Source organism: Pleurodeles waltl, chromosome 6 (genome assembly GCF_031143425.1).
Source record: "Pleurodeles waltl isolate 20211129_DDA chromosome 6, aPleWal1.hap1.20221129, whole genome shotgun sequence".
Taxonomy (NCBI): Eukaryota; Metazoa; Chordata; class Amphibia; order Caudata; family Salamandridae; genus Pleurodeles; species Pleurodeles waltl.
In genome coordinates, this window is record NC_090445.1 from 1574155608 (window position 1) to 1574180479 (window position 24872).

At 46.0% G+C, this 24872-nt stretch overlaps 1 protein-coding gene across 3 annotated transcripts in view; it reads right to left on the bottom strand.

Moving 5' to 3' along the window:
• Nucleotides 1–14608: 14608 nt before the first annotated feature.
• Nucleotides 14609–24872, bottom strand: part of TMEM203 (transmembrane protein 203) — a 50669-nt gene continuing 40405 nt past the window's right edge. For all 3 annotated transcript variants that reach the window (XM_069241333.1, XM_069241334.1, XM_069241332.1), the window contains exon 3: nucleotides 14609–16433. In XM_069241333.1, the coding sequence (XP_069097434.1) occupies nucleotides 15922–16332 (411 nt within the window). In that variant the 5' untranslated portion in view covers nucleotides 16333–16433 and the 3' untranslated portion in view covers nucleotides 14609–15921. The remainder of the gene's footprint in view (nucleotides 16434–24872) is intronic.

The window sequence follows — 24872 nt, forward strand, 5'->3', positions numbered from 1 at the left end:
GCCCCATGGGCAGAACAACTTTGGCCTCATTTATTTTGGGTGGGGGTATGGCCATACTCCCACCCTCTTATTTTGAAAAACCAATCTTCCCTGGTCTTTGGTGGGCTTTCTGCCCCTCCTTGGAGGCAGATGGGATTCCAAAAATAGGTCGATTTGCCCCGAAGAGGGGCAGATATGGCCAACAGTAATGTGCCCCCTTGGGGAGCGACTCTTGCCCAAGGGGGCGCCCCCCATTCTGCTCCCCTTGGGGCAGATTGGCCTAACAAAAGTAGGCCGAACTGCCCCCAAGGGGATGCAGAAATGGCCTAAATACAATTTGACCCCCAGGGGAGCGACCCTTGTCTGAGGGGTCGCTCCCCATACATAAAAACATCAAGTAAATAAAAAAAATATATATATCCCTGGTGTCTAGAGGTTTTTGGCCCCATGTGCCTGCAAAGGGGGGGGGGGCTGGCAGAAAAGCCCTAAAAAATGTTTGCACCCCCCCCGGCCAGTGAGCCGGCCTCGCCCCTTATGCGTTAGTATACAAAAAAAATCCCTGGTGTCTAGTGGCAGAAATGGCCTAAAAATAATTTGCCCCCCCCCCCCCCAAGGGAGCAACCCTTGCCTAAGGGGTCGCTCCCCATATATATATATATATATATATATATATATATATATATAAAAATAAAAAAATAACCTTATCCCTGGTGTCTAGGGGTTTTCTGCCTTCCCCCCCCCCTTCCCGGGGACAGAAATGGCCTAAAAATATTTTGCACCCCCCTTCCCCCGGGGAGCGGCCCATGCCCAAGGGGCTGCTCCCCTTATGAGTAAGGATAATAAATAAAAAAAATACCTCCCTGGTGTCTAGTGGTTTATTTGGCCCCCCAGGGAGCGACCCTTGCCTAAGGTGTCGCTCCCCACACATAAAATATATATATATTTTTTAAAACTATCCCTGGTGTCGGGGGTGGGGGAAGAAGAGAGCGCAGAAATGGCCTAAAAATATTTTGCCCCCCCCCCCCCCCGGGGAGCGGCCCTTGCCCAAGGGGCCACTCCCCTTATGTGTAAGGATAATAAAATAAAACTCCCTGGTGTCTGGTGGTTTCTGCCCCCCCTTCCCCCGGGGGCAGAAATGGCATAAAAAATATTTGCTCCCCTCATGTCCATTTCACACAAAAAAAAAAATCCCTTGCGTCTAGTGGGCATTTCTGCTGCCCGATTGCATTCCGATCGGGCAGCAGACATGCTTGCAGAGACATGAAAGGAAAGGCCTTTCCTTTCATGCCTCTGCTGGCCCCCTCCTCCAGAGCGGAAGAGAAATGCTCAAAGAGGGCGTCAAAGATATAGTCAAGTAAAAAAAAAAAACGTACTATAAAAAAAAAAAGCTTGTATTAAGGAAACTAGGTCCTAACTATAAACTGGCAACCGCCAATAGGTTTTATATATATATATATATATATCTATATATGTATGTATCCAGCTTTCAGGGAGCAATAAAAATCTCAACATAAAGCTTGTGGTGCTCCTGCTAGACCGAGAGATCAGAGTTTCGTCCTGTGGGAGTTTTGACATGCCATAAAGTAGTGCAGAGGGTTAATATGCCTGCTGCAAAGAATAGATCTATATTTTATGTGGATAGCTGAGTGGACTAATAAAGTCAGCCTTTGCCAGTGCTTTAAAACAAATGAAATTTATGTGAACTGGGCTATGGAGAGACAAGGGGCACTTTTACTGAGTGGTAGTGAGAGAATCCAAGGAGCAGGTCATGGTGGAGGGGGTTTTAGGGCACCAAAAAAGATTGTCGCACTGGGTGCCACCAGCGATAAAGCCTGTTATGATGGGTATGTGGCAAGGTAAAGTAGTACTGTCTCTTTTTGGAGAACCTGCAAATTCAGGAAAGAAGACAAGGTAAGGTGACTTTGTTGTTATTTACTGTTGCACACACCACTCACGCACACACCCACAAAATGTTTCAACAGAACAAAACCTGCCTTAAACGTAGGACAGTGTTTTAGAAGGATTATTTTAGCCAGTACCAGAGGTGGCGTTTCAGTGAATAACTGCTGCTCAAGCCCTAACTTGGGTTACGGAGGACAGCTCTTAGGCAGGATCAGATATTGAGACAGCATCTGAGGGAAGAGGAAAATGAAGCAGATCCTGAAAGGGATTTTTCAGTCGATGGAGTTCCTTCCAACGACTCATCTTTCAGCAATTGTGAGTGACACAATGATGAAAGTCATGCTGTCCCTTCGCAAGCATATTCTGTGCAGCAGGATAACAGTAGCAGGTTAGACCAACCCAGAAGCGACAGCAAGTACAGACGGATTGCTCTCTTGGCAGTCTCCCAATTTAGTTCACAGGCCACAAAAAAATCCTAAAAATGTTAACAGATCTGCAGGTCTTGTAACCTGACATAGCTACCCGACCTAACTGTAATGTACTTGACCCGTAGAGATACTGGTCTCAAATTGTATGATTCTAGGCAACAAATTTGTTTTATGGGCGGCCGCCTTCTTCATTATCACATACGAAAGTGCTTTTAAATATGCAAGTTCACCATTTCTTCTGTACAAAAAATCTCTTTTCTTGATTTTCTAGACTAAAAGTTTGCTCCACATATAAGAAGGATCTAGCCCACTTATAGGTACTCATGACCCATGGCTTGCCCCTTAGCTGACTAATAGCATTTTCCCTATATTTTTGCTACATTTGGTAATTTTCTCGGTCCCTTCTAGGGTACCATTAGAATCCCCAGGATGTAGGGTAAAAATGACAGATTTGGCACAGATACCATTTTTAGGGAATAAATTGTTTTGGGGCTCCAAGCAAAAACTACCCCAAATAGCCAAAAAAGAGGGCTCAGCACTGGGGAGGGGTTAAATTAGTACTCGACTCTCTTCCTTATGTGTTGATCACCAAGGCTGGTTGAATCTTTAAAAAAGGCACTTCAGCCAGCCCATGTTTTGCAGTGGTAAGCCACTTCTCCAGTGATCGTATGCAGCCTGTTTAGCCTTCAGCCATAATTGGTGATCAGCATATAAGGAACAGATTTAAAATAATGAGAACAATGATGCTTAAAGGATCAACTGTACGTACATCTTTATATACATCTTTTACTGCAAGCTTGGAATGTAAAAGGACAATAATTTGTGATATATATTGGGAATACATTCTATTTTTGTGAATGTTTTTCTAATAAAATGTTAAAAAGAATATATATGGACTTTCAAGGTACCCTTCTGATAATTGTTTGAATATTATAAGAACTGCTCCCCTCACATGCAATATATCGTATTAGCAGGTTTGGAAATTAGGTGAATTAATCACAGACAATAAAATAAACACCCAATAAGCTCTACTTTATAAACAATATCCCTTATGAGAACAATTTTCTCACTGATGATGCTACATCAAATGAACTGAGCACTAGTATTTTAGATACTGAAGTGGTCTAATTGTTGAAGACAATAATTGAATAATTGGTTGATCATTTTTAGAGACCACACAGCAACCTCAAGCTTGGTGCATGTGCAATGACTTTGTGCCTTAGTACGCTACCTCCTACAAGAAGAGTTATTTAATGAGTTGTCATTCTTTTAGGACGCGAGTAATTCATGCCAAGGTCCCCAAATGACTTGTTTGAAATCAAAATCTATCATTTGTTAAATATTACTGAAGTTTCTGTTTCTATTCCATGAACTTCTGGTTCATTTTCCATTCGCGTTCCTGAAGATAAAAACGAAGATTGCTAGCAAAACATTAATGTACTTTGGAACTATAGAAATTTGTAGGAAACACACGATTTACTACATTTATGGCTGTGAGGTCAAATGCTGATTTACAGTCTTGACGACCCAGTCCATATCATAAGTACTAACTAATCTACTACACTTGTCAGTTTTTTCTGGATGCACAATATAACGTGAATGCCTTTGATTCTGCCCTTGCTAAGGCAGGGAAAGAAACCAAATCAAAAAACTATATTTTGAATTTTAGGCGGGGGAGGAGCCAAGATGGCGACCGAGTTGGACGCCTAAACGAGGAGCTCCGACTCGGACCCAGCAAATTGATCCTTTAGGGCACCCCCGAATGGGAGCGAAGACCCCTTACAGGGCGCGACCGGTCCCGGGGACACACGCGGATCAGCTGATCGGGACAAATCCGCTTTGAATCGGGGAAAAAAGAACAAAGAGCCGGGACAGGCGCGCGGCCACGAGGGTGGCAATGGCGGCGCCCCGGAGAACTGCATCAGCAGTGGGAGAATCGCAGGAAGCCCAGGAGAAGCCGGGACGGGGGTAAGGAGCCGGGGGCCTGCGGCGGGGGAGAGGTACTGTGCTGAGGGTTTCGGGCACTGGAGCTTCCCCTCTCTACTCACTGCCGCGCTCCCCCTCATCCAGCGCAGAGAGCCGGCGGGCCTCTCCTCGGCGGCGCGTATCGGCCCCGGTGTGAGGCAGCATGGGGGACGTGCGGGGAGGCTGACATCGGCGCTGCCCGAGCGCGCGGCCAGGACAATGGGCCCAAAAAGCAGGCAAAGGAAAAGACTTGGAAGCGCTCACCCGATTCTAGGGTGGAGCGCTGTAATAAAGTGGGGATGGGCTCCCTCCCCCGCCCGCCCTCCCTCTCCTCCCCTCGATAATTAACCCAGGAAGCAGCGTGCAACCAGTGGGGGAGACAGGAGAGGAGGGGGGGGCAACATTCGGGGCCGGCGAGGAACGGCTGAGGGGGCACTGCAGACAGGAGGCCTTTCCCCCCCCCCTGCATCACAGCGCGCGCCAGAGTCAGCCCCCATTGCGGGCCCTGCTATGCAACACCGGTGAGGGCCCGCGAATACAAGCAGGAGGGCAGCGACGGCCGCAGAATACCGCGGACACCGGAACCTCCTGGACCCCCCCATCTCGTTGGGGAACTCTGCGAGGGGTGGTCACCCCAGGGGGGCTTCTAAACGTGCCCCGGGACTGGAGCACCCCCATCAGCGGCACCAAGACCCCCCTCCCAACTGCTTTAATTGTCTCAACGCAAACTCATATAGTTTTCCATTACAGGTCGGACCCGCGAATTGTTCGCAGGAGCCTTAACAAGGCACCACGCTTTGGAAGAAGTACAGGTACTCTCGAGACGCCTAGTAACACTGGAAACGTATCACTTATCAGGCCCTCCCTGGCTGCGGGAGGTATTTAAAAGGGAAAGCAATGGCTGGGAAATCTAAATCGGCAAAACACCAAGAGCGAACTGCGCCCGGTCCGGCGCACAACGACCAACAGCAAATCACAACCTTGCAATCGCTCGAGAGCACACTCCAAACACATTCTTCGCAATTCGAAAAAGTGCTGCAGGCAATTATGGACACTAAATCCTGGCTAGTATTCAAAATAGATGCAGTAACACAAGACCTAAATCTACTTAGAGTAGATCATCGAAACTTGACAGAGAGGGTGAAAACAACGGAGGATACCCTAAGCGCGACATGCCCCACAGTCTCGGACAACCAGAAACAGATTCAGCGGCTGGACGCAGAGGTGAAGATCCTGTGGAGACGAGCCGAAGAGGCAGAAAGTAGATCCCGGCGCAACAATATTCGCTTAGTGGGGTTCCCTGAGCATCCACCGAACAGAGCCCGGAACTAATAACAGAACAGTGGCTAATCAAGGAAGTACTGAGCGGCTCCACCTCGAAGTTTTTCTCAGTAGAACGTGCGCACAGAATCCCAGGAAGATCGCCACTACCGGGCCAGCCACCTAGATCATTGATAGTGAGACTCCTGAACTATAGGGACCGGGACCTGATACTGCAGCAATTCCGCAGCAAAGGCCCATTTCAATATGAAGGTTCAGTGGTCCACGCTTATCCAGACTTCACTCAAGAAGTACAGAAACAGCAGAACTCCTACGTGAAAATCAAACGACGACTTCGGGAACATAATATCAAGTATGCCCTCCTTTTCCCAGCCAAGCTGAGGGTGAATTTAGAAGAACGCACTCATATGTTCACCTCCCCTGAAGATGCCTGGACCTGGATGCACGCTAAAGGCATAGCACAGTCCAACGAAGGAGCAAACGAAGAGGAGGAATGGTCGACCTCCACATCAAGGAAGCGCAGCAAGAGACTCCCCAGGGGCCAGCCCACAGAGAGACAGGCAGCGGAGGAAAGAGCAAAAGTATTAAAAGAAACCCCAATACTAATGCAGAACTCTTTCGAGACACTCAGGACGGGCCCCTTGACGGGCTCGGACTCGGCCAGCTCGGAATCCACGATCACAGAGGCGCTCAGGGGCCCGGAGGTTACCCCCAGAACTGCGGATGAACTGTGAACTGTGTACTGCAATAATAAAACGGCCACTACAGCCCTAATAGGGCAGCAAGAGACTGGAATACAGAAGTGGCCGCAACAGGAATTGTACTGCCAGCTGTGTTGGCTCCAAAGAGTATCTTTTGAATGATTAATCCTCGACCACTGTGACTGCTGCTCAATAAGTAGTAACAGATGGGACGGGGGGACAAATAAACAAACCTACCGGGGGTGCCCACACCTATACATGCGTACACTCACAGACTAGGTCTGAGAAAGGATGTGAGCTCCACACAGGAGGCACATCTGACCCCTATGATGGCTCCCCCACAAGTATTCGAACGGATACAGACCCCCACTAAGCAGCAAAGCGTGGGGCTTTCTTTTTATGCGTGTTAGTAGTTGGATGGGGGAAATAGTTAGAGGGGGGGGGTGGGGAGTTGGGAGTTAAGGGGTTTAGAAGAGGTCAACTCAACCATCAAGGTACACTATCACGCATGCCAGTCTTAAACATATACCCGGTAAAATGGGGAGGCAACCAGAAGGCAATCGTAACCCGGAGAGGGCACATGGGTGCGGCATTACACAATAACACATGGCTCAACACACGAACGCACACCAATATGAGATAGTCACGTAGAATGTAAGGGGAATGGCCGCACCGGGTAAGAGAACGCAAGTGCACGCACGTCTCAAACGCCAGAAGGTCCACATAGCTATCCTACAAGAAACACACTTACTGGAAACTGAGTTGCAGGAGATTCGGGTGAAGTGGGGCGGACAGATAACAGGCACAGCATACTCAGCGTTCGCCAGGCGGGTACTGATATGGATAGCAGGCGGCGACCCGTTTGTCCGAACCTCGTATAAACTAGATCCAGGTGGCAGGTATGCAATAGTAGAGGGACAACTAGACGCGAGCCATTTAACGATCATAGGGATTTACGCCCCCAACAATGTACAGTCGAGATTCTTAGAGACACTTACCTCGGCACTACTAGTAAGCCCTGCAGCCCCGGCTATATGGGGAGGCGACTTCAATAGCTTACCCAATGTAGCGTTGGACAGATCAACCCCCCCCCCCCCCCAGAAAGGAATAACAAACAGAAGCGCCAAGAGCCCCCTACAGAAATGGGCGGACGACATGAGACTTTATGATTTATGGCGCATGCACCACCCCAGACAGAGAGAATACTCATTTTACTCTGTGTCCCATAAGGTAGACACAAGAATAGATATAATCTGGGGTACGGTTGATATATGCACGATGACGAGCGGGACAGAATACTTATCTAAGACACTGTCGGATCACTCTCTGCTAAAAATGCCTCTAAAATGGGGGGGGAACTCACTCGGCAATCCCTACATGGCGGTTACAACCAGAAGCACTCCAAGATCAGGCATATGCAGAGGGACTGAACATGGCCTTGAAGCTGTACTGGGAAATTAACTCAGAATCCGCGAACTCAAGGGCGGCAGAATGGGAAGCACACAAGGTGGTAGTCAGGGGGTACTGCATGTCGTCCTCCTGGGGGGTCAGGCGCACTCTACACATGGAGATTAGCAACTTAGAGAAGGAACTGAGAGCACTTGAAATAGCGGTGGCAAGGGAGGAGACACCCGACACCGCATTAAAATAGGCGCGCATATAATATAAAGAAGCAGACTCTCGCCTCCGCAAGCACGATCATAAATATCATCTGATGTGACAGCAGTCGGAGGGAGACAGGTCAGGCAGGCTGCTGGCTTGGCTCCTGAATGGAGACCGGCAGCAGTCCCCAATAGGGGCCATAAAGCTAGACATTGGCGAGATGGCCTCCACGCAGACTGATATAAATGGGGCGTTCAGGGAAAACTATACGAACCTTTACGCCAAACGAGCGGCTTGTACACCCGCGCAGCTTACAACCTTCCTCGCAGGCTCCCAATTAGCACAATTATCGCAGGAAGACATTGAAAAATTGGAGGCCCCACTGAGTGTAGTGGAGTTAGAAGTAGCATTAACACAGATGCCCAGAAATAAGGCACCAGGAATAGATGGTCTTCCACTAGAATACTACGCGAAATACTCGAACCATTTAAAGCCTCATTTGCTGAAAGTATACGAGGAGGCCTGGAACCACAAGGTATTGCCCCCCACGCAAAGAGAAGCCATGATAGTGGTCCTGCCTAAGCAGGGGCGGGACCCCACAGATGTTAAATCCTACAGGCCATTATCACTTTTAAACACTGACTGTAAAATTCTGGGCAAAATATTGTCTAACATGTTGGCACCTGTCATCCACACTTTGATACATGAAGACCAAAATGGCTTCATCCCCAAACGTAATACCTTCCTGAATATCCGTAGATTAATGGGAGTGATGGGAGGTACCTCACCGGGGGCACATAAGGAAATGGTTCTATCACTGGACATCGAAAAGGCATTTGATACGCTGGGGTGGGATTTTCTGTTTGTCACTATCGGGAAAATGGGAATTGCCCCAAATATATATAATGGGTGCAAACGCTGTACTCCAAGCCACAGGCACGCGTCAAAACGGGCAGAACTGTGTCCGACAGCATCCCGATCGCTAGAGGCACTAGACAGGGATGCCCCTTGTCCCCCCTATTATTTGCTATAGCAATGGAACCACTAGCCACTCGCCTGCGGTTGATGGAGGACAGTTGGGGCATACTCAGGAACGGGCGAAACATATAATCTCTGTACGCAGATGATGCCTTAATATATCTGCGCAGAGGAAGCAAGACAATCCCACCAGTAATTACACTCCTGTCTGAATTCGGAATAATGTCCGGTCTGGTAGTGAACTGAGAAAAATCGTGCACGTTCCCCTTGTCCGCACGGACACTGTCAAACAGGGAAACTGCCTCGACTGGGCACCTAAAATGGTGCTTTGATTCATTTAAATACCTGGGGGTCCAAATATACCGCAAACCAGAGTACTTCAGAGATGGAAACTTGGGGAGAGCGCTGGCCTCCATTAAAGGGTCACTACGTTTCTGGGGTAAACTACCGCTGTCACCGATGGGCAGAGTGGCGATAGCAAACATGCTGATATTACCTAGGCTTTTGTACTACTTCTCGGCATTGCCGCTTTTGATCCCTAGGAGCTTCTTCCGCGACCTGAATGGAGCACTGCTGCAACTCATATGGGCGGGAGGCAGAGCGCGCGTCGCCACACTGCAGCGCCGGTGACTGCGGGTGGCCTGGGAGCCCCTATTTTCGAGCGCTATTACGCGGCTGCGCAGCTACAGTGGATACTGAGCTGGATACACAGACCCGCGCTGGCGGAATCTGCTTGGGCGCTAGCGAATCTGAGCGGCGCGTCCTTGGTCGCTTGGCTGGCGTCCAGGGCTCCAGGGGGGGGGCGTCCGACAAACCACTTATGCTGGTGGCGCATATATGCTGGAAGAGATACATTCATAACACCCGCAGCGCGCTCCCCTATTTGCCTCTCGTGCAGCTGGGTGCACTTCCCGGTTGGGCGGGAGGAGAAAGAAAACGCTCGTTGGCGGCGTGGACGGAGGCGGGAATAGAGGCGATAGGCGACTGCTTTGATGAGGGGAAACTAATGTCTTTTGAATCGACACGTGATCTCACCTCAGTGAATCCTGGGCAGTTTATGACATATCACGCCATATGCCATTCTATCAAAAAGATGTGGGGGACAGGGAACCAAGAACAGACGACCTCCTCAGCACTGCATCATATGCTACAATATGATAGCCAGCTGAAGATTGTATCGAACCTATGCAAAACTCTGAACAAGCACCCCGCACCCAACTTGGAAAAGGCACTAACAAGGTGGAACGATGTTCTCCCAACCCCGATCTCGCGGGAAGAATGGCCGAACGCACTACACCATACAAAGGGGGTCTCGAGAAACCCTAGGTTTCGATATACGCAATTTAATTATACGCACCAAACGTACCTCTCACCAGCTAGGATTAAACGAATGCTCCCCAGCTCAGACCCAGCCTGCCCAAGGTGCCAAGCCCCGCTGGCACACTTCTTCCACATGGTATGGGATTGCGCCCAGGTGCGCGAGCAATGGAGTGGGATAGTGGAGAAGGTATCGGAACTGATGGGGTTGGTACTCACAGCAGACCCTAAATCCTGCCTGCTGGGTCTGAGACAGAGAGACAAGAAACATAAGCACCTACATAAGTTTATAGACCTAGCCTACGTAATGTACAAAAGACTGATAGCAATGAACTGGAAGTCGGCCACTGCCCCGGATCTGAAAACCTGGCACAGCACGATACTGAGATGGGCTAGCGCAGAGCTAATGGTGCTGCGGAATTTAACAGGGGGGGGTCCAACAGCAAGCAGGCAGGGAGGTATGGGAAACTCTGATTGGCAGGCCAAAAGCGATGAGAAACCGCCATGAACTAGAACATATGATAACTCTTAAAACAATCAACCGCTTATCGGGGTTGCCCCCATCCCTTACGGGGTCCCACCGACTTGAATCTCATGACCGACCGGCGCTCCCACGTCCGCCCATGCTGCTCGAAGCAACCCACAGTGATTGCCCAGAGTGGACCTAGCATTCCACATAGGCACAAAAGCTAACGTAGCCCAGACACCACACACTGTCCTCGATCCGGACCTCCCCCTACACAGTACACAACCACAAGACCCATAAATGAACATACCCAACCCGGGGCACACTTGTTTACGATTCACACATGGCAAAAGCGAACGTTTAGAAACCGCACTTGAACTCCCTTTTAAATAAGCGGTATAGACCTCAGTTAAGTTGTTGTTGTCAAAGTGTTAAATTGTGTATTAATAGTGTAATAGATCTATCACATTTTGATACTGTACTTGCCAAATGCTGGAAATGGATCTAAAGAGAAAATGCAATAAAAATATTTTTCTTTTAAATAATTTTTTTTTTATTTTAGGCAAGTGGAAACAAGCCCATGCACATCAAATAGGTCTGGCACTGGTAAGGCTGATTGAATTTAAATTGCTAACATGCAATAAGCATTGACAGTGCAAAGGTAATAAAAAGTAAAAATACTGCTGTCTGTAAAGGTGACATTCAAATGTTTGCAAAAAAAAAAATGGTCCAATGCAAAAATAAATAAGTAAAAACATGAAAATGAAAGCTGAAACAAAACAGACTTGAAGTGGGCTACTTTTAAGGCACATGTAGAAATTCACAAGCAAATGCTGTCACTCACAGTGAACCGTGCCATTGGCTAAGGTGAGTTGATCCACTGATTCATGCTGTGGTGGGCTGATGCACAATACGAATGGCAATTGAACAGACTGATGAATGAAGAGGGCCAACTAAAAAAGCATATATGTATATAATATATATATATATATATATATATATATATATATATATATATATATATATACACACATATACACACATACACACACATATCCATTTTTTGGGAAAATATAAGGTGAAAATAAAAAATTAGTTTGTATGAACTTTTAACCGCTTCTGTGCCTTGGACGAGGTGACCTCGTTCAAGGCTACAGTTCCCGTGTGCCTTGGACGAGGTCACCTCGTCCAAGGCACGGGAACTTGGGGGAGTGCTACCGTGCCCCCCCTGTGCACTCCCCTCCCCCCCCCCAAGGCAGGGATGGAAGGGGAAGCCCTTCCCCTTCCACCCGACCCCCCCACCCCCCGTGACATCAGCACGCGAGCGCGCGCTGATTTGTCACAGGGGCCTCCTCTTCCAGCGCGATTTTTTGTTTTACAGATGGGGAGCGACCCCTTGGACAAGGGTTGCTCCCCTTGAGGGGAAAATTGTATTTAGGCCACACGGGGCAGATCGGCCATTTTTTGCTACGCCAATCTGCCTCCAAGGGGGGCAGAAACCACTAGGCGCCGGGGATTTTATTTTTGGCGCCAATGTCACGCAGGGGGAGCGACCCCGTAGGCAAGGGTTGCTCCCGTGGGGGTTGGGGGGGCAAATTTCTTTTAGGCCATTTCTGCCCCCCCTGGGGGCAGATCGGCCTATTATTAGGCCGAAACCTCTAGGCGCCAGGGCAATTTTTTTTGTGTTTTTTGTTTGTTTTTTTAGAGATGGGGAGCGACCCATTAGGCAAGGGTCGCTCCCCTGGGGGCAAATTGTATTTAGACTGTTTCTGCCCCCCTTGGGGGCAGATTGGCCGATTTTAGGTCAATCTGCCCCCAAGGGGGCAGAAACCACTAGGCACCGGGGATTTTAGTTTTGGCGCCAATGTCACGCAGGGGGAGTGACCCCATAGGCAAGGGTCGCTCCCGGGGGGGGTGTTTGGGGGGGGGCAAATTTATTTTAAGCCAGCCAGGGGAAAAAAAATGTGTGTGTTTTTTTTTTTGTTTGTTTGTTTTTTTTAGAGATGGGGAGCGACCCATTAGGCAAGGGTCGCAAATTGTATTTAGACCATTTCTGCCCCCCTTGGGGGCAGATTGGCCAATTTTAGGTCAATCTGCCCCCAAGGGGGCAGAAACCACCTGGCACCGGGGATTTTTTTTTTGGCGCCAATGTCACGCAGGGGGAGCGACCCCATAGGCAAGGGTCGCTCCCCGGTGGGGGTTGGGGGGCAAATTTATTTTAGGCCATTTCTGCCCCCCCGTGGGGCCGGCTGAGCTAGAGGCCAAAATCCACAGGTAAGCACTTTGCAAAAAACACCTCTGTTTTCTGTGAAAAAATGTGTTGTGTCCACGTTGTGTTTTGGGCCATTTCCTTTCGTGGGCGCAAGGCCTACCCACAGAAGTGAGGTACCATTTTTATCGAGAGACTTAGGGGAATGCTGGGTGGAAGGAAATTTGTGACTCCTCCCAGATGCCAGAACTTTCTGTCACCGAAATGAGAGTAAAAAGTGTTTTTTTGGCCAAATTTTGATGTTTGCAAAGGATTCTGGGTAACAGAACCTGGTCAGAGCCCCGCAAGTCACCCCATCTTGGATTCCCCTGGGTTTCTAGTTTTCAAAAATGCATAGGTTTGGTAGGTTTCCCTAGGTGCCGGCTGGGTTAGAGGCCAAAATCTACAGGTAGGCACTTTGCAAAAAACACCTCTGTTTTCTTTTAAAAAAAAATGTGATGTGTGCACGTTGCGGTTTGGGGCATTTCCTGTCGCGGGCGCTAGGCCTACCCACACAAGTGAGGTATCATTTTTATCGGGAGACTTGGGGGAACATAGATTAGCTTTCTCTACATTTGTTCCTTCCAAATATAAGAGCGTGTGTAAAAAAAGACATCTATTTGAGAAACGCCCTGTAATTCACATGCTAGTATGGTCACCCCGGAATTCAGAGATGTTCAAATAACCACGGCTCCTCAACACCTTATCTTGTGCCCATTTTGGAAATACAAAGGTTTTCTTGATAGCTATTTTTGACTCTTTATATTTCAGCAAATGAATTGCTGTATACCCGGTATAGAATGAAAACGCACTGCGAGGTGCAGCTCATTTATTGGCTCTGGGTACCTTGGGTTCTTGATGAACCTACAAGCCCTATATATCCCCGCAACCAGAGGAGTCCAGCAGACGTAACGGAATATTGCTTTCGAAAATCTGACATTGCAGGAAAAAGTTACAGAGTAAAACGTAGAGAAAAATTGCAGTTTTTTTCACCTCAATTTCAATATTTTTCTTTTTCAGTTGTTATATTCTGTAGGAAACTCTTGTAGGATCTACACAAATGACCCCTTGATGAATTCAGAATTTTGTCTACTTTTCAGAAATGTTTCGGTTTCTGGGATCCAGCATTGGTTTCACGCCCATTTCTGTCACTGACTGGAAGGAGGCTGAAAGCACAAACAAATCGTAAAAATGGGGTATGTCTCAGTAAAATTCCACATTTGTGTTGAAAAATTGGGTTTTCTGATTCAAGTCTGCCTGTTCCTGAAAGCTGGGAAGCTGGTGATTTTAGCACTGCAAACCCTTTGTTGATGCCATTTTCAGGGGAAAAAACAGAAGCCTTCTTCTGCAGCCACTTTTTCCCCATTTTTTTTTTTTTTTAAATGGGACATTTTCACTGTATTTTGGCTAATTTCATGGCCTCCTTCAGGGGAACCCACAAAGTCTGGGTACCTCTAGAATCCCTAGGATGTTGGAAAAAAAGGACGCAAATATGGCTTGGCTAGCTTATGTGGACAAAAAGTTATGAGGGCCTAAGCGCGAACTGCCCCAAATAGGCAAAAAAAAGGCCTGGCACAGGAGGGGGAAATGGCCTGGCAGCGAAGGGGTTAAAAAAAAGAAATTAAGTTTGGATTACTCCTCTGAAAAATGAAATAGTCCAACATGACTCCATTACATATCACTATATTTAACATGGACCATGTGTGGGAGAGAGAGAAGAGAATGAGCAGGACATACAATATCAGCGGACAAAAATATGCATAGTATATTGTTTCAACATATGCGCAAAGAAACACTTCAATTGAGGCCAAGCAAATGCAAGTGCTTTGATATACAACAGAAGTTTAACAGAATAGAGACTAAACACATGCACTGTGGTGCAAATTCAACTGTAATTCACCATCCATTAGTAATAGTAAGAACAAAAACTAAATTCGATTGCAAATCCATTTGGTTTACTTTGAAACCACATAATACCTAAAAAATAATAATAATAAAAAAAATAAAAAAAACAGGATTCAAAGAAAACAGGCATATAGAAAAAATATGAAGAATACAAAGCAAAGACGAACACAGCTTCTTTCGAGCTAAATCCTTAAAAGAAAATAGAAATACGTTCTCTTTGCAGGAATCTTAACACTTCACATAACACAGGACAATGTAAAACAAAAGAAGAATATGTAATCACAAATTTATGTCAAGTTCAGATTCCACTGGTCCTTTTAAAAATCCTTACATTTTAAACTGGCTTTATGTTTTCTTGCAATTGGCCTGTTCGAATAAGACACAAGCACAAACAGAACGTGGATAATTATATTTACTGAATCCTATTATTCAAGATATCATGGAGGAGTTATGGTGACGTGATAACCCATAAGCTGAATGTCGGTGGTTTCGTGAAATAGGGCATGTTGCTAAGCAACCTCATCAACATGTCTATCAATGGCCAAAATCCTAAAGCTGCTCCTGTACAAATACGGAGGTAAAGTGCATTTAGGGTCATCAAATTACACTGTCCTGGGACTCCATGTTTGCAGTCCTGATATTTAATTTTACCTACTAATCATCCTGGTAATTGTGCTCTTGGTGACTTCAAATGATGATTATTGGACACGCCTGAGTCACAGTGGGTTGTAAAGATCAGGCTGCTTTTAGGAAAGCTTCTTACTTCCTACCACTGCAAGCTCCTCACACAGGAAGGAAACCTGCGTCTTGTCCAAGAGCACACATTGCTGTCTTTACTTTATAAATCCAATGAAAATTCATATTTAAATAAACATTTATTTAAAAAAAAAAAAAACATAACTTATTACATTAATTAGGGCTTTACAGTTAAGGGCGTATGGTGCATTTCTGTGATCCAAGACAAGATTGAAAAAAAACAAAACAAAATGAGGACCGGCTTATTGTTTTGGGATAGGAAAGACTGGCACGTGAAACTGTTTCAGTTTAGTCACCAAGAATATAAACATGTTTCAATGCAATAGATGCCGAAAACACTGGAAGTTCATGTATTGTTCCATACTGCCTGCTGTTCCTGCTTGTGTTGCAGCTCTAGTTCACTCTGCATGCGCGGATCATTAGGAGTTGAAGTAGGATAAACATAGGTGACATAATCAGTCCATACCAGAGATCTCGAGACTGTTCCACCAATTTCTGACAGAGCAGCATCTCAAAAACAAACTTCAGGCTAAGTATGGTGAGAATCCAGAAGAGACGGAGTACGGCCAGTCTCTTGTCTCCATCTTGGAACAGCCGTACAGAGACAATGGTGGTAAAATAAGTACTTAAGCCGTCAGCTGCGAAAAACGGGATGAAGACATTCCACCAGCTAATGCCAGTAACAAAACCATCCACTTTCAATACCAGAAGGACAGAGAAGATAAGAACGGCCAAAACGTGGAGAAAGATTTCAAAATGGGCAAAGCCGAGCCACTGCACAAGCTCCCGCAGAGAAAACAGCATATTCTCACAAGGTCCTGAATCCAACCAAGAGAGAATCCAAGGGTCTTGACTTAACACACGCCAAATACCATATGGCCATCTACAAGCTGAAAGTTAATGGTCTGAAATGGAAAAGAAAAACATTTAATGGACTTTGAAAGTGCATTTTTGCATGCAAGTCACACAGCAATACAAAACAATTACAAAATATGCATAATATTTACAGCAAAAGCTTAGGAGCTCATTTTTGAAAATAAAATGGAAGAAATTTGTGAAGACTGGGCAAACAAACTGATGCAACAAGAAAATACAGGGAAAAAACATATCTTCATGGCTTACTTAAGTTATTTCTGCAATGTAATAATAAGCTGCAGTCCTCAAGGCATGTACACCCTACCCAGGGCACTCTTGCTACCACATACCATCTGCATAAAGGTAAGTCCCTGCACTTGCTGCCATTCCCATATCAACAACACTTACAAAGATTCCCACCTTTCTGTATGATTTACCTCAGTCACGGATTAGGCCAAAACTATTTTGAACAAAGAAAACAAAAAACAAAAAAAAGACACAAACGATATGGGCATTATTTAGAGTTTGGAGGATGGTATAGTTTGCTGAAACAAGGTAAATATGCGTTCTGTTATATTGCAAGTGACAGGCAATAATCCTTTTGCATGTCTGTGGATGGGACATTCACTACGTTTGTGACAGAGTATCCATCTGCCAAACTCTAAATAAGGTTCTACGTTTTAAGAACTACAGAACCGATTTTCCGGTCACCCCCACAAATACAACTGATAAACCAAAAACCTATGCATGTTCAAGCAGAGATGAAAAGCTAATAACTAGTCACGGAAATGTTGCACTGCAAAGAGTTGATATAGTTGAATCTCAAAGAACATCCCTAACCTCTTTACCTTTGGGAATTGGCACTACTTCTGTAGTAAAACTGTAATAATTATATCTTTTTCTCACTAATGCGAGCTCCTTAGGGTACACTACTCCTGATGTCCTAGTCTTCGTACAGATTCTTGAGTTAGTACCACTGAATCTGCCTTTCCTCTGGTTCCAGTATTGCCCACATAAATTGAGACCGCATAGAACTCATCCCCCCTCATCGCCCCAAAGATAAGTGTAAACCACTGAATGAAATTTTAGATTTTTAGCAATGTACTCATTTGTCCTGTCATTTTGGGTGTAATTATCCTGCAACTCTTAACAGAGCCCCTCTTTTGATACCTTCTAAGAATAAGAGCTTTAATTTTACTTATTTAATGTCAGGTCTTTGCTTAAACATAAGCACACGCTCACGGAGTTAATAAACTACCAGAACCTAGATGCCCGTTTCCTAATAGAAACTTGTCTCAGAGCCTACTCTGTCCCAAACATAGCTGAAGCCTTTCTAACTGGCTTCTCTATCAGTTATGTGCTAGGGCATTTTTAAATAATGAGATTTAATGCTATTAGCATGTAGAAATCGATTGCAGGCCTCAGATGAAAAGCTGTATTTTCAAAGCAAGTGAGAGCACACTAGGCTTTCACATTTACAAATGTTAAGTTTGAAAGGCTGTATAATGCATTTTCCTATTCTTTTTACAAACACTGGCCTAGGTCAGAAATGTGTACTGGGAAATGCATGACTTAGTAATAAAATTAAAAAAAGTTAGATTTTGACCTTCCCTTAGGCACAGTTTTCATAGAATATAATACTGTATTGAAATTTTTAGTTTAATTTACATAGAATGGTTCATATGAAGTGGTACAGTAGGTTTAGAATGGATGAGAACCATATTAGTGTAATGCAGAGGCTTAACCATGAACTGTAGTTGTTTTATAGTAAGAGAATGCTCTGAATCTTTCTGCGACTAACTAAATGTTTCACATAATGTATCATTCTAAAGTTTAATATGTGAACCATTGTTTCTTAACTGCTTAGATGACAGAAGCTTTCCTGTTGCCACAATGACACAGATTGGACTAGATGACTAACGACACCAACAACTTGTCGACCTGGGCCACTAACAGTGGGGACTGCTGATTTGATGAGGTGGTAAGATTGCGCCGTAAACCAAATATTTATTTTGAAGTCCTTACTCCACCATATGTACACCGGTAAGAGAAGGTGGAGGTGGGTGGCAGCTTAGCTATCATATTTTAAACAATCCTTTGTTGGTTCAATTACCCCGCTCCATTGGCTTCCTCAAAGCAGAATCCTCAGTCTTCTCTTTCCAACTCGTCCCTAATTATACTTTTTCAGGGCTACTTGTCTATAGTCCCCTAGGCTTATGGCAGTGCCTTCGCCAAAAATATTGTTGAAAACATGTCCCCTCACTTGATAAAAGCCTCTAATTTAGTATACTTGGCCATTTTAACTATCATATAAAAGATAATCAGGATGGCCCAGCTAACTCTTCCCTCAAGTGAATATCTGCTTTAAATCGTTCACACACTTTAGATCTTATTTTTGCAAACTTGAGCATTCCAAATTGGTCCCGCTAATTTGGTGCGATCACTATTTTATCCCTTTCCATCTAGTTGCTCCCTCAAGTAGTAAGCATTCACTTCCCTCCCTGTATATTATAGATTGTGAAAGCAGGTCATTAAATCTAGGCTTAATGAGGCCTTGATGACAAACTGCCCAGAGTTAACCAGAGATACAAGTTCCGACTTTCAATCACATCAGAAGTAGCTAACTAATGCTATAAATGCGATGGTTCCTTTAAAGTGGAAAAAAAGTTTCACAGAGAAGCGATTTTAACCAAGCGCTGTGACTCAAAAACAGTAGTAATGTTAATCTACAGAAGAAATGGTGAAATTTGAGACATCTATGCAGAACAGACAGATACCCCAGAACACTCCTCAAAGGAATAGTTTTCAGTTGTTAAATCTACGACACATCCTGCTTCCCTTGCTTAGCAAATATCACCTTCCCAATCAGCCTGAGATTCCAGTGTGGGCTATTTTAAGGTAAAATTCAAACTTTATTCAAGAATGTTAGCCATTCATTCTTTAATCTCCAGCGTTATGAAAGTTCTAGATACTTCACCAAAGTCTCTTCTATTTCATCACTGGGAATATAGAATCTTTTGCTAAATTGCAAATCTGGCTCCTGCGCGGTATCCATGTCCTCCCTCCATTCTCAAATTGGGATCTCGGTCAATGTTGCCAATACTTTCCCCCATTCCTAACTCATCTATTGAATCAGCTTGTATACCTAATGCTTGGAAGCTAACATGTTACTCCAATCTTTAATAAAAAAAAATTAAAAAATAAGTCAACATTGACCCATCAATTCCCCCGAATTTCCCCGTCTCTTTACTACCTGCTCCTATAAAAAATGCTAGAGACGCATATCAATAGATTCTTTTCTGGCTATTTAGAGGAACTTAAGCTTCTGCATCCATCAAAATTTGGCATTTGTGTCCTCCATGGCACAAATGCAATTATTTGCCAGTACTGGAACATCTTACAATTTCATCTGACACAGGTGATACTTCAGCTCTCATTTTACTAGATTTGTTGGCTGCCTTTAACACCATCTCTCATTCTAGTCTCAACTTGCATCTTCTAGAGATGAATGTTGATGGGCTGCTTCGTTTTAGCTGATTACTTAGCTAATTGTGCACAGGTAGTGTGTCTCCTTTTTCATCCAATACTTGGGCATTACAATGTGTAGTACCACAGGGATCTCTTCTGAGCCCCAACCTTTTTTGGTCTCGCCTAGGAAGCACATGCGCGGTCTCTTTGAGACGTGCTGTGTTTAATCTGTGGGCTTGGACCACACCCTTTGGTTGTCATTCGTACTTTGTAGTGCCCTTTGAAAATTATTGCTTTCAAATGGTCACTTTTTAGGTCAAGTGCACAAGTTCTCAGACGTGGGCTTTTAACCATGCCCACCGCACACCCATCACTATCACTCATTCATGGGCTTGCCTTTCAAAAATCCATTGTCATCATTGGTAAATGATTGTTTCTCCATCCGTGGGGCAGTTTAGTTACCGCCTTGGCCATCAACACTGTTACATGGATAATTGCACGTTTGCTGATACATTTGACTGCAAGCAAACGTCTTTTTCCTTTTGGTTCCCTCCTTCTCCGTCATGCTCATGGAGGCCATGGCGCTTTGAGTCGCCTTGCTTATGTCAACTGTTTAACTTTTCATTTTCAATTTATGTGGCAAGAAAAGCCCAGTTAGGAATTTACAACGCTAATAGCTCTAACTAGAGCAAACGCATGACCCACTGCATTGCAAATGCTTGTTTTATTTGTCCCTCCTTAGGTCGAGCGTAAGCATACAGTCACTTGTATACTTTAGTATACTTCTTGTGGGCTTAAAGTGATTTCATTTGTTAGTTTCAGTGTCCTTTAAAAATCCTTGCTTGCCAGTAGTCAGTCCTGCCTCTTTGTCCCTCCTTTTCTCTTTCAGAGCAGGGACTAACTACAGTATAATTCCACTTTGGTTCTTTATCTCTTGCTTTGACGGATTACTTTACAATTTCATTGTTGCTCCTGTTACACGGTCGGTGTTTCAGGCCCATAGCTGCTTGAATTTTATTGCAGCATTCATCCCTCCCATGTCGCTGACATTCTTTTGCATTCATCCTGGTGCTGTCCTGTCTCCTTGTGGCTCCTCGAACATCTGGCCCACCATTAAAACCTAATAAAAGGCAGTTCCCAGGGTCTGCTTGTTTTCTTTTCTTTCCGGCAAGCCCAGCGCATGTTTTTGGAAGCAAGGGCTCTGTTTTCACTTTTATGTAAACAGGGCTGTAAATGTAATTTCATAGCCAGTAGCTCTAACTCTCGCAAATGTGAGACCTACGGCATTGCAAATTCTTGTGTTTTTATATTGCTTTATCGGCCTTTGTGAGATGTGGGATATTTTGCATCCAACACTGCTGCCCATTCAAAAGCAGCAGCTTACTATATATAACTGATTTATAACTGTTCCATTAACCCCTTCTGTGCCGCGGACGTAGTGGTTACGTCCCGCGGCACAGTGCTGCTGTGCCGAGGACGTAACCACTACGTCCTCGGCACACAGCCCAGAGGGAGCGCTCTCGCTCCCTCTGTGTGCTTCCCTCCCACCCCCCAAAGTCGGGGATGGAAGGGGAAGCCCTTCCCCTTCCACCCCCGACCCCCCCCCATAATGACGTCAGCGCGCGATCGCGCGCTGACTTCATTATGGGATCCTCGCCGCACAGGAAGCCATTTGCCTGTGCGGCGACGAGAGAAGAGGTAAGAATCTCTTCCCGGTGGGTGGGGGGTTGGGGCTAAAGAGGCACCGGGGAAAAGGAAAGGCTTTTCCTTTTCCCCGGTGTCTCTTTGAGCATTCCTGCTGCCCGATCGCATTGCGATCGGGCAGCAGGAATGCCCACTAGACACCAGGGATTTTTTGTTGTTGTTGTTTACTTACCTGTTTCTGGCACGTGGGGAGCGGCCCCTTGGGCAAGGGTCGCTCCCCTTTGGGGGGCAATTAGTTACGGCCATTTCTGCCCCCCTTGGCAGAAAACACTAGATCACCAGGGATGTATATAGTTATGTGCATTTATGTGTGGGGGGGTGCCCCCTTGGGCAAGGGGCGCCCCCCCCAAGGGGGCAGAGAACTGTTGGCCTTTTCTGCCCCCCCTTGGGGGCAGATCGGCCTATTTTTTTTAGGTCCATCTGCCCCCAAGGGGGGCAGAAGCCACTTAGGCACCAGGGATTGTGTGTGTAGTGGATGGGGGGGCGCCCCCTTGGGCAAGGGTCGCTCCCCTTTGGGGGGCATGTCTTTTCGGGCCATTTCTGCCCCCCTTGAGGGCAGATTGGCTACTTTTTAGCCAGATCTGCCCCCAAAGGGGGCAGAAAACACTAGATCACCAGGTTTTTTTTATTTTTATGTGTATTTATGTGGGGGGGGGGGGGGTGCCCCCTTGGGCAAGGGGCGCCCCCCCCAAGGGGGCAGAGAACTGTTGGCCTTTCCTGTCCCCCTTGGGGGCAAATCGGCCTATTTTTTTTTAGGTCCATCTGCCCCCAAGGGGGGCAGAAGCCACTTAGGCACCAGGGAGTGTGTGTGTAGTGGATGGGGGGGCGCCCCCTTGGGCAAGGGTCGCTCCCCTTTGGGGGGCATGTCTTTTAGGGCCATTTCTGCCCCCCTTGAGGGCAGATCAGCCTATTATTTTTAGGCTGGTCTGCCCCCAAGGGGGGCAGAAACTACTAGAACGCCAGGGATTTTTTTTTATTTGTTTATTTTTGTGGGGGGCGTCCCCTTGGTCACGGGGCGCCCCCCCAAGGGGGGCATTGACCTGTTGCCCATTTCTACACCCCCTGGGGGCAGATGGGCCTATTTTCTTAGGCCCACCTGCCCCCAAGGGGGGCAGAAGCCACTTAGACACGAGAGAGAGAGAGAGACAGAGAGAGAGAGAGAGAGAGAGAGAGAGAGAGAGAGAGAGAGAGAGAGAGAGTGTGTGTGTGTGTGTGTGTGTGTGTGTGTGTGTGTGTGTTAGTGGATGGGTGGGGCCTTGGGCAAGGGTCGCCCCCCACTTTGGGGGCACATGTACCCAGGCCATTTCTGCACCCCTTGGAGACAGATCAGCCTATTATTTTTAGGCTGGTCTGCCCCCAAGGGGGGCAGAAACTACTAGAACGCCAGGGATTTTTTTTTTAATTTGTTTATTTTTTGGGGGGGGGGGGGCGTCCCCTTGGTCACGGGGCGCCCCCCCAAGGGGGGCATTGACCTGTTGCCCATTTCTACACCCCCTGGGGGCAGATGGGCCTATTTTCTTAGGCCCACCTGCCCCCAAGGGGGGCAGAAGCCACTTAGGCACCAGGGATAGTGTTGTGTGTGTTTTTTTTTTTTTTTTTTTTTTTGAGGGCTGTCCCCTTTGGCAAGGGTCGCTCTCCATGGGGACACACTACTAAAGGTATTTTCTGGCTTCCTTGGGGTAGACAGGTCTATTTTATTAGTAGGCCCATCTGCCCTTATGGCAGAATCCACTTAGGCACCCAATTTCTAAATGTTTGATGGTGGGGTGTTTGTCAACTGAAGAAGTCTTTGCATTTGTGATAAAAAATGTTTTCCTCCTTTTTGTTCTAGTTCAAAGCTTTTGCTTTATTTGCTGTGGCTCCTTGCGGTTTTGGCGGTGGTTGACCTGCAGTTTGCACAGTTGCATGTTTTAGGTAAGTAAAAACAATTTACTCCAAAGGAGTATTGTTGCCATGCATGAATGACATGTTTGTAGGGGGGTGTACTAAATGCAGGATTGTGTGTGAAATTGTCCTTAGGTTTGTGCACAATGATATTTGTTTTGTCTTATTTCTAATTTGCCTTTCTTTCTTATTTTTAGTGGGATATCATTGGTGATTGCTGTGTAGTTGCTGGTGAATCAAGCTTTTCAGGCAAGGTGAGCGGTATAGTTTTTGAGTTTATAACTCTTACTAACAAAGCTACACTTTGTCACTTGTCTTACACAGTGCTGGTTGTTGGTGGTGAATTTGTCCAGTTAATTTTAGCAGGAGATATCATGGCTAGCCGCAGGATGACCGCTCAGCAGGTGGTTGGTATGCTTTTTGAGTCACAGTCTGATCATGACTATGAGACAGACTCTGCATCTGAGGCAGAGGAGGAAGTCAGAGATTCTGGCAGTGATGTTTCTCTTGGAGGGGAATCTTCTGATGATGAAGCCACACTCAGTGCAGATGAAGGGCCTGTTTTAGAGGAGGACATTGATGTGCCAATAGTGCAGCAACCTGGGGCTGAAAGGTTTACCGTTATAAGACCTGATGTCTGGGTTGCCCCAAACATGGAGCAGCCAGAGTTGCCTGCCTTTAATGGTCTCCCAGGGTGTAACGCCAATACAGAGAACTTTATGCCTATCAATTTCTTTGAGTTATTCATGGATGATGTGTTTTTGGAAGAGATTGTTGAGCAGACTAATTTGTATGCGGAGCAGCATTTGAGGGACAACGCTGCTAGACTTAGGCCACACTCTAGAGCTGCCCAGTGGATTCCCACAAATTTGGAGGAGTTAAAAAAGTTTTTGGGTTTGACTTTTTTGATGGGGTTGATAAGGAGGCTGTCACTGGCTTCTTATTGGTCTACTAGTCCCTTGATGGCAACAGCTATATTTCCAGCGACCATGAGTCGTAATCGGTATTTGCTTCTTCTTAGGATGCTGCATTTTGTTGACAATGCATTAGCCTTGCCACGAGATCACCCAGATTCTGACCGTCTTTTTAAGATTAGGCCTGTCCTTGATCATTTTGTAGATCGGTTTTCGGAGGTCTATGTTCCAGGCAAAGAGTTAAGTGTGGACGAGTCTTTGGTCCTCTTCAAGGGTCGTTTGGTTTTTAGGCAGTACATTCCTAGCAAAAGGGCACGATATGGAATTAAATTGTATATGCTGTCTGAAAGTAGGACAGGATATGTGTATAGTTTCCGTGTGTACACTGGTAGGGATTCCAATATTGACCCCCCTGGTTGTCCTCCCACTTTTGGAGTTACTGAGAAAATTGTGTGGGATCTTGGTAGACGACTGTTCAACAAAGGTCACCATTTGTATGTAGATAACTTCTACACTGGT